The sequence below is a fragment of the Mastacembelus armatus genome, chromosome 7 (assembly GCF_900324485.2).
Source record: "Mastacembelus armatus chromosome 7, fMasArm1.2, whole genome shotgun sequence".
NCBI classification, from domain to species: domain Eukaryota; kingdom Metazoa; phylum Chordata; class Actinopteri; order Synbranchiformes; family Mastacembelidae; genus Mastacembelus; species Mastacembelus armatus.
This window is the reverse complement of record NC_046639.1, coordinates 6,019,219-6,031,249: the sequence shown is the minus strand read 5'-3', so window position 1 is coordinate 6,031,249 and position 12,031 is coordinate 6,019,219. Positions and strand designations below refer to the sequence as shown.

Genomic DNA, 12,031 nt, shown 5'->3' with positions numbered 1-12,031 from the left:
AGTTTTTGTGGAAGCAACAGTTATTAAACCATGCAGCATCAGGCTGAAGTGGGTCTCTGCTGCTTGAGTCGTAGTTGTTTCCATGGTAACAACTGGACCAATCAAACACAGACACTGAGGGAGACACTTAGCAATGCTGTTTATTCCCCATCGTTCTCAGAAGTGATGCTGAACCGCTAACTCGGTTTCTACACTCTTTCTGGTCCACAGATGGTGTGGTTAAGCTGCCTGCAAATCGCGTATTTTGACATATTTAACAGAAGATGAATGCATTAGTTCAAATGATGGAAAAGCTTCTGATGGAGAAACAAGAACACATTTTATTCCTAGACATTTTGTTTGTCCATTCACCTGCCCAAACACAGTATATCATTAGAATCTGAATGTTTTTTTAGGCTTCACGTATGGTCTGTGACACTGGCATCACCTTTAAAAAACATAAAAGACGTGCTGTTAAATGCAATTTCATGGTTCCTGCATTCCTGTGTCCGATTTCATCATCTGCACAAGTCCACGGATGTCTGCACAGAATCCTCACATGCAGCAAAGTAAACTTCCTGCTCTGTAAATTTGTAAGGCTGAAAGTTGTATATTACTAATGTCATATATCACTGTATTATATATATTATTCTGGTGTATGCTCTCACTTTACTCATACACTATGAATTCACACTGGTTATGAGTACTGTATATTTATTGTTAAGAACTGCTCTTCTCTTATTTATTATTATTATTACTTCATATACTTTTAAGAATTTATTTTTTACTTCTTTGGATTTTTTGTCCTGTGCTGGTGCAATACCAGAACTTCTCTTCAGGGGATTAATAAAGGCCAGTCTCACCTTGTTTTGTCTTATTTTATTTGGCTTATTTTATTTACATTTGTCAGTGCATTTTGTTACACTGTGACCTATATGAACGTAAAGCTGTGGCTATGTGGTGTAGCTCTGTACAGCTATGCTTTCTGTTCTATTAGTCAACAATCCTAGTCGTGAGCAAAGTGCACATGTGATAGGTATCCTTGTTAAAATGCTACTGCTGCGTTAAACACACAAATTATTTATCAAGGAGGCTCTGGAAGGACTGTGTGGATAGAATAACGGATTCTCCTTCTCCCCTTATACCCAGTGTTATTCTGTAACTGCAGCTTTGCACAGGTGATCATCACAGGCTGGCACTTCCTACACTGAGATCCAAGTGTCCCATCTTGGTGCATGATGCCCACAAGGTTATTCCAGCACTTCGAGCTGCTGTGAAGGTGTGAACAGCTGATAGAGTCAATGCGGTGCAACATTTGCTCTGATTAAAATGCACTTGTTCTCTGTATAACAGCCTGGAAATTTAAAAAATTGAGTAAACAACCATTTGGAAAGTTTGACGTTAGACTATACTGGACTTGCGTATAAACTAACACATTACTACATATACAGAACATTATTTAAACTGCATTCCCTTATCTTATCTAATGAATACAAAACACACTTTAAACACTTAGTGGGAGCTTGATGAGGAGACCAGCGAAACATATTGACCGTCCACTGATCCAGAGTCCATGTAGCGGCCTGATTTGCCTACTGTGCTGTTAAATGGGCTTTTAGGGGCTTAACCCGCCAACTCTGCTGTGATCAAATATGAGAGATCCATCAGAATGCATTATATGCTTCATTAATGTACAGCACAAAAGGAAAGAAACCGTAACCGTAGCAGCCTCTGCACCTGTGTGTGTGTTATACAGGGTTTTTAAAAACACAAGACTATGTGTATGCACAAAAAAGAGAATAAAGTGACCTGCCTGTTGCTCTGACGCAGGCGCTGATAAGACTGTTCCATGTGACGCAATAGTTAGCAGAAACACCAAGGGCTGGGTATTTTTAGGAACCAGTCTTTGACCTCTCACAGCACTTGTGTCAACAACATCCACACAACAATGCTAGCCATTGTTGGGGGTTCAAGCAAATCATACTGGGGTGAAGAATGCACATATGTGAGAACTCTCAGTGAGAAAATCTAAAATTTTCATTGACAATTTTGTGTAAAAGTTAAAGTATGACCCACCAGATTGACGCCTGGTGCATTTTTCAGATTTAATCCTGGACAAAAGAACATACAGTGCACATCACTCTTCACTCTCAAATACTCCCCCACATTAGGGCACAACTTTATGTCTGTTATTTCCTAAAGAAAAACAAATATTCAACAGAGATTATATGTGAATGTGTCCACCATAAAACCTGAGATGGTGTGTTTGTGCCTGGTGTTATCCACATTGAGGGAACTCTGCCTTGATTGAATTTTAAGGTGGCCACTTGGTTTAAGGTTAGGGTAAGTCTTCAGGAAATGAATGTAAGTCAGTGTAAAGTCCCTCTGTGTGTGTCTGTGTGCGTGTGTGTGTGTGTGTGTGTGTGTGTGTGTGTGTGTGTGTGTGTGTGTGTGTGTGTGTGTGTGTGTGTGTGTGTGTGTGCGTGTGTGTGCGTGTGTGTGTGTGTGTAGTGGCTGGGTGGGACATTCACATGGGTATATACTGTACTGCTATGGTTAATTGATTTCAGCTGAGGAGTCTGAGGATCAGAGACATGGCGACACAAGGATGAGGAGTAACAGAAGAATGAAGCTCACATATAGCAGGGTCTCTCCATTAAAAACACAGTTACATGCTAAAGGTATAACAGACAGCTGTATTTATAACAATCCTGCAGATAACAAGGCATTTCAAAGGAACATATCTGTAGGTCATCGCTCTATTCAACTGTATACAGCTGTAAAAACACAACAACTGCCAAGAGAAATACAGCCTAGGAAACAACAAGATGGACTGCATGTGTTTTAAAAGGTCTAAAGGCCTTTAAATTTCATGAACTGAACCTAAATATAGTCAGACAGGCAGTATAAAGATGTCTACGGGAGCCTCAGCTGGTCTTACAGTACATGACAGATTAACAGTTAAAAAAAAACAGGAAATTCTGAACACAACAAACTTGTAAATGCTGATTTTCATGTTTTCATGCATAAATATAATATAATTCAACATTTTGTGACCAAATTTCTGGGATTATATTATGGCACATTTACAATCACGTCTCTCTTTGGACTATATAGCCTACACAATAATAACCTCACTGGTTAATAGCATGAAGGTAGATAAGGCGAAGGCTCTTCCATCTTTAAAGACCTTGCAAACTTTTTTTAAAAAAATATTTAGTAAGATACTCCGGTTTCTTCCCACATTCCAAAAACATGCATGTCAGGTTGATTGGTGACTCTAAATTGCCCATAGGAGTGAGTGTGAGTGTGTGAGGTTGTTTGTCTCTATGTGGCCCTGTGATGGACTGGTGACCTGTCCAGGGTGGACCCCTGCCTTTCACCCAAAGAGAGCTGGGATAGGCTCCAGCAAATCCCCATGACCCTGGTTAAGGAATAAGCAGGTCTCGATAATGGATGGGTGGATGGATTTGGCAAGATAAAATATTTATGAGTACACAAATAATATCCCTATGAATACATTTAATTTAGTTCAGTTCAATTTAAAATATGTTATTTGTCGCTCAAGGGGTGAGTTAGGAGTTAGTGAGTTAGTTGGTTAATACCTTTGGACTATTGGTTTGATAAAATAAGACATTTGAAGATGTCACTGTGGGTTATGGGAAAATATTAACAGGTATTTGGGATTTTTTTGTTTTACATTAGGCTACATTACATTAGGATATTAACAAAAGAGTGACATAATAATTAAAAATGAAAGTAAATTTATGTTGTAGCCCTAAACACAAACATCATTTGTTCTACAAGATGGTGATACGTCCGAATCTACATTGTCCCAGTCAACAGTAAGCCAGTATCGACTCACCAACAAACCCATTTAACTCCGAAGTGGCAGCAAACAGAAGATGCCAATGAAAAAACACAGAAAAGGGGATTAACATGTATCTATCACTGTTTAAGGACACAACTTTATCATTATCTGTACCTACCAACACCAACACAAACCCTGTGAGGTTAATAAGTCATTGGAGAAAGAGGAAATACTTGCACACACATGTGAAGAAGTGATTGATGACACCATATTACTGTGTCACACAGTACACAGAAGACCTTAAGAATAAACAACGCAGCTGGGCTCCAGCTATCTCATGACATTCATTCTCGTAACGATGGCAAACAAAGTTAGAGCGTGTGATGGATTGCACTGTGGTATATCATACATGTTGCTGAGTTCCCACAAATCGCTAACTTAGCCCTGTATTAGAGCAACTATTGTAAAATAAACAATCACAATGTTGTGATACATCTGATATCTTACTGATATGCTTATAGCAACTGCAGACATCATTCATTATTCATTCATCAATAAAGCTTATATCCCCCATTGTTTTCATGTAATGGCCTTTCCATTTTAACTTTCCCCAAGGACAATGATTGTTGTAAGACAATGATGACAGTGCATACAACTGCCCCTCACCCCCGCAGCTTCACTCCTGTCACCCCACCCTTGGAGAAAAGTACAAAGCGTCCTCTGTGTGAGAGCACAGAGACCTGAGTGATACTGCTTTATATCATGGTATTCTCCCACTGTCACCCAGCAGCACACGCATTCACACACAGAGCCATCCAGCAGGGGCGGTTCTTTCAGCCCACTGACCTTCAGCAAGCCCCTTGGTCCTTGGTATGACACACAAGCAACATATTGTAAAGACTCATAAGCCTCAAAGTACAGGCAATGATGTAGATTCAACACAATGACAAAAAAAAACAATAAACACTACACCAGCTATGCTGTCACTTCCCGTGGTTTTAGCTTTTCATGATTTTCATGCGAAAGTAGACTTTTTAAAAGCAGACAGGGGTATGACATGTTACTTCCTCTTAAGTAATGGTGAGAATTTGCCATATATGACCATTTTTCAGTTTCCTGATGTATTTAATTACTCATCAACTCTTATGACCATGGTGTTTCCAATCAACATATCTTAAAGTTTTTATGACGTTGGGTTTTTAAAAATACCAGGTTTAAAAATACGTCAAATCCTCCATGAATCCTAATGTGCTTGACCAATCAGTAACATTCACTGCAACAAATGTAGGGCCCAGACGAAGTTCCTATCTTATGAAAACCTTGGAATCATGAATAGCATAAATTTAAAGCTGCAGTATTGAAAAAATGACTGCGTGTATGAAGGTGACTCTTGTACTGAAACACTTGTGTCACGTGAGTCTAAAGTGCATTTTGGCATCTTTCAGCTCAAAATTTAAGCTTTGGTTTTGTATCACAGCTCTGTTTTCTGAAGGAAAGATGAACCCCTCTTTACACTGTACTGTACTGTGCAGCAGACTTGTATGTCACTGTTAAACATAGTGGAGCATTACGCAGATACAGAGATAGAGAGGAGGAGGCCAAAGCGTGAGCTAAAAGGGGGTAAAAATTAGACACATTTAACAGGTGGCCAGAGAGACGACTACAAATGAATGATAACTTTGCTCTGGGTTTGCTGGAAAAAAAAAGCAAATATTTGCTAAAACATTCAACATATTACATTTGTAGTATCTGGTAATAGGCATAATGTTTCAGTGCTCACTTTCAGCCAAAAACAATGATTGCAAATAAAAAACAAAACACAACAGGACCACATGCACCAGATGGATGATATAATCAATGCTCAGAAGGCATTTATCCTACAACAAAGCCAATATAAACAATACAACTTCCATGGTCTCTTCTGGCCAAAGAGGTGTTTTATGTTGAAATGTTAGCTGCTTGAAGCTCCAAATACAACTGTGTGCTACAGAACTCTGGACAACAAATTCTTAAAAGAAACCTATTTAAATCTGACCTGTGCTTTGCTACACAATATCCAGTTGTGCTGATGGACCCACCACAAAGGAAATAAGCAACCTGCTCAGAGTATACTGAACTTCATTCACGATTAATTAATCAGAAAAGCTGAAGGATAAATGCCCATATAGCACCTGAGACATAACATGACAGAAATGTCAAACTGCCAAAACAGGTTCCCATCCTATTCACCATCAGTGTCAGTTCAGGGAAAGCATAACAAACAAGGAGAACAGTCAAACAATCACACGCTTCAAGCCTCACTTACCTGTTTCCAAAGAAACTTGTCTTCCTGGTTGATCTGCCATGTGGTGACCACATGTATAATGGACAGCACTGCGCCACTCAGCACCGCCGCTCTCATCCTCACTGGCAGCAGAGTGTAGATGATGTAGATGAAAAACACAGACCACCAGATGCCTTCTGAAGCGCTCCTGGGTGCCACCATGAGTACCCCAAACACCTGCACGGACACCAAGACTCCGATCACCAGGTAACTGACCATCCACATGTAGTCCTGGTGGAAGCCATTGCGGTTGCACACTACCATAAGAGCCATGAAGAGTGCCATCGCCACCGACAGTGCTGATAAATAGGCAACATGGGGGGCGGCGTGGACACAGTGAAAGGTCAGCATGATGCCACACACGATCACAAGTACCCCCATGAGCATGGTCAGGGAGCTCTGGTTCAGCCTAAAGAAGTAACGCTGGTAAAGGCGCTCCAGTTTGCGGGACTGGAATTTTTTTGACTGGAACACCCGCACCACCCTGAGCCAACAGTCCGCAGCCGTCACCACTCCTGCTGTACCATTAGGACCCTCATCGCCTATGTCCCCACTTCCTCCATTACAGCCCCCTTTCCTCCCTTTCAACTCCCCGTCCTCAAAGCCCAGGTCGACTGACTTCAGCCCTACCCCTTCTCCGGTGGCCGCTCCCCTTTTTCCGTAGTGGTCCTCCTGCCATCCACAGCGAACACCAAAATTGCCCCCACCGCCCATGGCCCCCGCCACCCCTCCGCGGTGGTGCTGATGGAGGGGGGCTCCGGAGGAGGGCTCCATAGCATCTGGGTCCCGCAGACAGCTCATGTAACGTGGGTTGCAGAGAGATGAGCCTCCCTTCCGTTTGGACTTCTTGCCATTGCGCTCCCCCCACGCAGTCTTGCGGTCGTCCACTCTGGCAACTAGGAAACCACTGAACCAGGACATTCTATGTGAGCAGAAAGAAGAATTGTCAGTACAGAAACACAGACAGTAATAACTACATCCCTAATCTATATGCCTGTAGGAGTTAATTTACCTGTTGGGGTTCTGGTACATGTCCCAGCCCTTTCCCCTGCAGCCCGCTCACTCATTTATCCCCCTGGACAAAATTTTGAAGAACTGAGGAGGGGTTTGTAGAGGTCACACTGCAAGCCTGCAGGGCAGGACTGACTAGATGAGGTCAAGAAGTGCACCAGTTGTTTCACAGCACTCCAGATGTTAGTGCCAGAGCCACTGATCAGAGACCAAGGTTAACAAGATGACCAGTCTCTGCTGCCAGGCCTAGCTCCACAGCTTCTGCTGGGTCTACATCAAAAATCAGACATATACAGCAGACTGTGAAAAACAGGAGAAGTCAATGCATGGAGGTATCTGTGATGGTCTAATGGCAATAAATGACTCAAACGTAGATCAGGTGAACACCTCAGACCATGATGGTAGTGTGGATATCATTGCCATTCATGCCAATAATAATGATCAGGGCTGAGTTACATGTAGTTCGTTCAATCACTTAGAGCAAAGAGCTCCTTGAGCCCAAATCTGACGGGAAATAAAATGCATCACATTTTCTGCTTAATGAACATAAATCTAATTTCCTGGACAACCAGACACACTTGAGATTTTGTGTCATGGCTAAAAACTGAAACAGATTCTAATTCAGAGCAAGCTACTCACAAAAATATGAGGGAGAAGGGAGGAGGACGACGACACAGTGCAGAACGCTTGTAGGTCTGGCTGTTTTTAAGATGAACCAGAACTTGCTCAGTTTGATCGCCATGTAGAAACACACCCTCTGGTATAAACATGCAACAGCATTTTGGAGTCAGTTGTGCTGATGATAAAGAAATCAGAGCTCTGTTTATTATCAAACAGGAAGAAAAGATGAGCAATAGATACAGATAAATGCTGCTGGACAACAGGACACTGTCAAAACAAATATCAAGACAGTGCTGGTGTCTACAGCATGACAAGATCTATGGACCCTACAGCACAAACCAAATGTTGTTTAGAAATGACCAGAAACAAAAGCGGTCAGTACCTGCCTTTTAGTAATATGTAACATACATATTCCCATGTACATGATCATACCAGTCTGATCATGAAAGTATCAAGTATGAGTTAAAATGATTTTAGGTTCTACTGACATAACGTCTGAACTAAGCTTTTCCTGGAATTAGTTTAAATAGGATGTTTGACTTCCAGTTTTGCTGAGGGCTTGATGAATGTGCTATCTTTGTATCTGATACCTTTTCACACATATGAATGTGTCTTGCTTGTTTTCACTTACTGCTGCTATGTAATGCAAACATTTGAGCATATGACAGTCATCATGCTGTTCTTATTACCCAAGCAAGGCATTGACCAGAATCCCATTATGAAATTGTGTTTTACTACTATCAGTCGTATACATTCAGTCATCTGAAAGGTGGAAGCAAAGACGCCTCAGTACAGTTGTGGTTAATGCCCAAACAGAAAGTATCTGGTGGTCTCTGAGGAGTGGGCTTTCTGTGATATTCAGTTGAGGCTTCATTACAAGTACTGTTAATTTTCGCCCTGACTGAACTATGAAACGTCCACATATGCCTCAGCAACTGCTACCATCTGATCTGACCAGGCCTCCTGACACCCTGAGCTCCGTGCAGCATAAAGACACTCAAACGCAACGCAGCCATCGCCGCTGCAGCCGCTTGTGCAGCCGCCGCCGCCTCCTCATCCGGCATTTTAACCGGAGAGACATGCTGTGCTGCTGAAGCAAAAATAGCATTTCCGCACTATATCTTGGCTGCGTGGATGCGCCTTCTCTGGCACGTATCCATCCAAGCCGTATCACTCCTCCCAGCTGGAAGTGGATCGACAAGATTCAAGGAGAACCAGCCCACCCCCCTAACACACACCCCCCTCTCCTCCCACCTCCCCGGCTGCGTCCCTCACTCCCCTGCACAAGGTCGACCAGCTTGTCCTGCTGCCAGCCGCTTTGGTGTGTGTTTGCGCGGCGCTTGGCTGTGCTCTCCGGTTTCCCCCACTAGCGCTAGGACACGGGAGGAGGGTGACTATTCCCAGGGGACATTTTCAGCCGGGCAGCCGCTGCATGGCGTTACAGCCACACACATGCGCGCATAAAGTCATTCATTGTAGGCTTGTTCCAGGGAGACATGTCCGAGGCGCGCTCTGTCTCTGTGGGTTAGTTGTCATCCAGATGATACAGATAGGAAAAGAGACCAAAGCAGTTAGTGGAAGTCAAAGGTACAATAAGCATTGTTGCATTTTCTGCGGCCCTGTTTCGATCATGTGCGATCCGGTGTTTAAATGCCCTGCACAGGCAGGCCGTGCGTGAGGGCCCGTATTCAAAGCGCGTAGGCTTTTTGTTACATAACACCATGGCCTGTGTGACAACCACAGCGGGGACCATAGAGCCAGTCGTTAGCTCAAGTTGAGACACAAACACGCCTCTGTCAGCGATTTCTGTCTTTCTTTTTGTCGCAAATGTCCTTCAGTCTGCAACAAAGCAACACGGCGCAGCGCCGCTGTACTGACAACAAACACACAAACATGTTACTTGCTGCTGCACATTCCTCAGCATCTTCAGTGGATGGAGGACCATCACTTATAACCCCATGTGTGCATGCGGCCAATCGCTACGCAGCGTATAGACCGGAGTGTTTAAGTCCAAAGCTGTTATTAAAATAATCTGAGGCTGACGTAAATCCCTATGAGCATCAGATGTAAGCCTGTGGATGCAGCCTTCACGACTGTAATAACAAACAGCTGCAGCTCATCATAACACACACACACGCAGATACGCTGGTTCTGGTGGAGGACAACACACTGACCATGTCTCCTCTGCCACCTCCACCACCAGTGGAGCGGAGGCCTCGCAGCTCCTGTCATTCAGTCCCGCACAGATGGTGCATGACAGGGGCGCCTCAGTGCAACAGCTTCGAGACGTTCGTGTGACAGGAGAGCATGTAGGAAATTTCAGTCGGCCTGCAGTGTGTTACCAGCAGCAGTTTACAGGGAGAGAAAGACGGACTCACCGTGATCATCTTCTCTTTCTGCTCCCCGACAGGACCGCAGCGGACAATCCGATTCGGTGTGTTTGTGGGTCGGAGCAGCCAGGGTGGAGGATCATTTGTAGCCTGACTGTCCGAGGGTGATCCGGTTAAATTGGTCACCCTGTGGTGGATCTCCTCCTGTCGTCTTCTCGCTCCACTCCCTTGCCTCTCCTCCCCCTGACCCCCTCAGCTTCAAGCCTCCACTGTCAAGACGGGGGAAATGCCAAAAGGCACATTTCCGGTTTCACTTTTCAAATTAAAACCTCAGCATGGTGGTTAGTGTGTGTGTGTGGGGGGGGGGGGGGGGGGGCAACACCACAAGATTTAAAAAAAATTACAAGTAAAATTATGCACTGAAAGTATCATTTCAGTGCATAAAAAAGTAAAAAGATCAACAAAGTCATTGCATGTCTGAGGCAAAAGCTATTTTTTCGATCATTTACTGAATGAATATGAATGAATGAATATGACTTCTCTATAAAAATAAGCTATTCTTTCATTTAGGTTTATGAAAAAGTTAGGCAAAAAGATCAGTTTTATATTCACATCCTTTTCTGCTTCAGTAGGAAAAGGAGTCGATGTCCTGCCAGGACTCTTTAATTTCTGATTGATTAGTCAATATCAGTAAACAGCAAAATGTCATTGTTACCTTTTTTGTCTGACCAATTCCAGAGATGTTACGTTTACTGTACAAGTTGTATTCTGGGTGCCTAAGGAAATAATGAAACTGCCATTTTTAGTGGAGCTCAAAAAGGACCCACCAATCTTGTTTTTTTGTTTTGTTTTGTTTTGTTTTTTTATTAATTGTGGCTATTATTAAAACTGATGCAAAAAAGTGGGATTTTGTTGTTTAGTCAAGGTAAATGTCATTTAATATTAAATAAGGCTGCTGTTAGTAAGTATTTTCATCATGGATCATTTTGTAAGTAACTATATCTAAAATAAAGTAGAGCAAAAAGTGTTTCCCTCTGAGTTGATGTTGAGTGGGATTGTGGGCAGTTAACTGTTTAAATGTTCACATTCACTGACAACTATTACTGTGTTACTGCTGAATGTCTACTAGACAATAAACAGAGGTCTTGAAATGTCACAGCTGTGGGCATGGTGTCACCTTTACAACTGCCTCTCACAGTGCCCATTGTAGTGAGGAGGCCGTCGAATGAACTGCACTTTCAGCTCGCATTTCTATCAGAAATTATGCAACCATCTAATTCTCATTTTAAACAGCATTTTGATTTCTTAAAATACAATAAAGCTTTTTGCATAATTTCAATAAAAAAAGTGACTTGGCTGAGAAGTAGAAATGTTATGCATTTGATGTTCCTAAAAGAGAAAAGCAACTCTGATTCACATGATAAATATTTGTCTTTGATACACAGATCAAACGTATTATGAACTAAACTTAGTATTTAGGTGTACTCTACTTGGATTATTCATGTAAATAATTATTTTATAGTTTCAAATCAATTTTGTTATTTATTGCTTCATGTTCACCCCAACTTTTATGCTTTTGGAGCTTTTATTTTGGAATCAGATTCTCTCAGTTCCGATGCTGTGTTTGGCGCAGCTCTCCTCAGCCCAGCCGCGCCGTCGCTCACACCACTTTCCCATTCCCACATCGTGTAACTCGGCACTCCCTCTAGAGGTGAAGCCGCGTCTGCAGCGAGTCCGGCCGGTCAAACACCAGCTGTGATCTCCAGCATGGGCGCCCAAAGGTGACGTCCACGGACACCTTCACGTTTTTATTTTTTACAGTTTATCAGCTTTTCAAGCATGGCCAGATTAAACTCCGGAGGAGTCCCAGGACAAAAAACAAGTTTCATTATATGATTCAGTAAAAAAAATAAACATATTGACCGACTGAAAATTAACTGACAACAATTTAAATTC

General features: G+C 42.6%; 1 protein-coding gene across 3 annotated transcripts in view; it reads right to left on the bottom strand.

The window, feature by feature from the left end:
* Positions 1-10,328, bottom strand: part of adcy6a (adenylate cyclase 6a) — a 35,588-nt gene extending 25,260 nt beyond the window's left edge. The window contains exons 1-4 of one of the 3 annotated variants that reach the window (XM_026331455.2): positions 10,124-10,328; positions 7,764-7,920; positions 7,126-7,394; positions 6,096-7,035 (exon numbers count right to left, since the gene is read on the bottom strand). In XM_026331455.2, coding sequence (XP_026187240.1) covers positions 6,096-7,035; positions 7,126-7,145 — 960 coding nt within the window. In that variant the 5' untranslated portion in view covers positions 7,146-7,394; positions 7,764-7,920; positions 10,124-10,328. The remainder of the gene's footprint in view (positions 1-6,095; positions 7,036-7,125; positions 7,395-7,763; positions 7,921-10,123) is intronic. The other 2 variants (XM_026331457.2, XM_026331456.2) reach the window with 2 other exon arrangements.
* Positions 10,329-12,031: the final 1,703 nt, after the last annotated feature.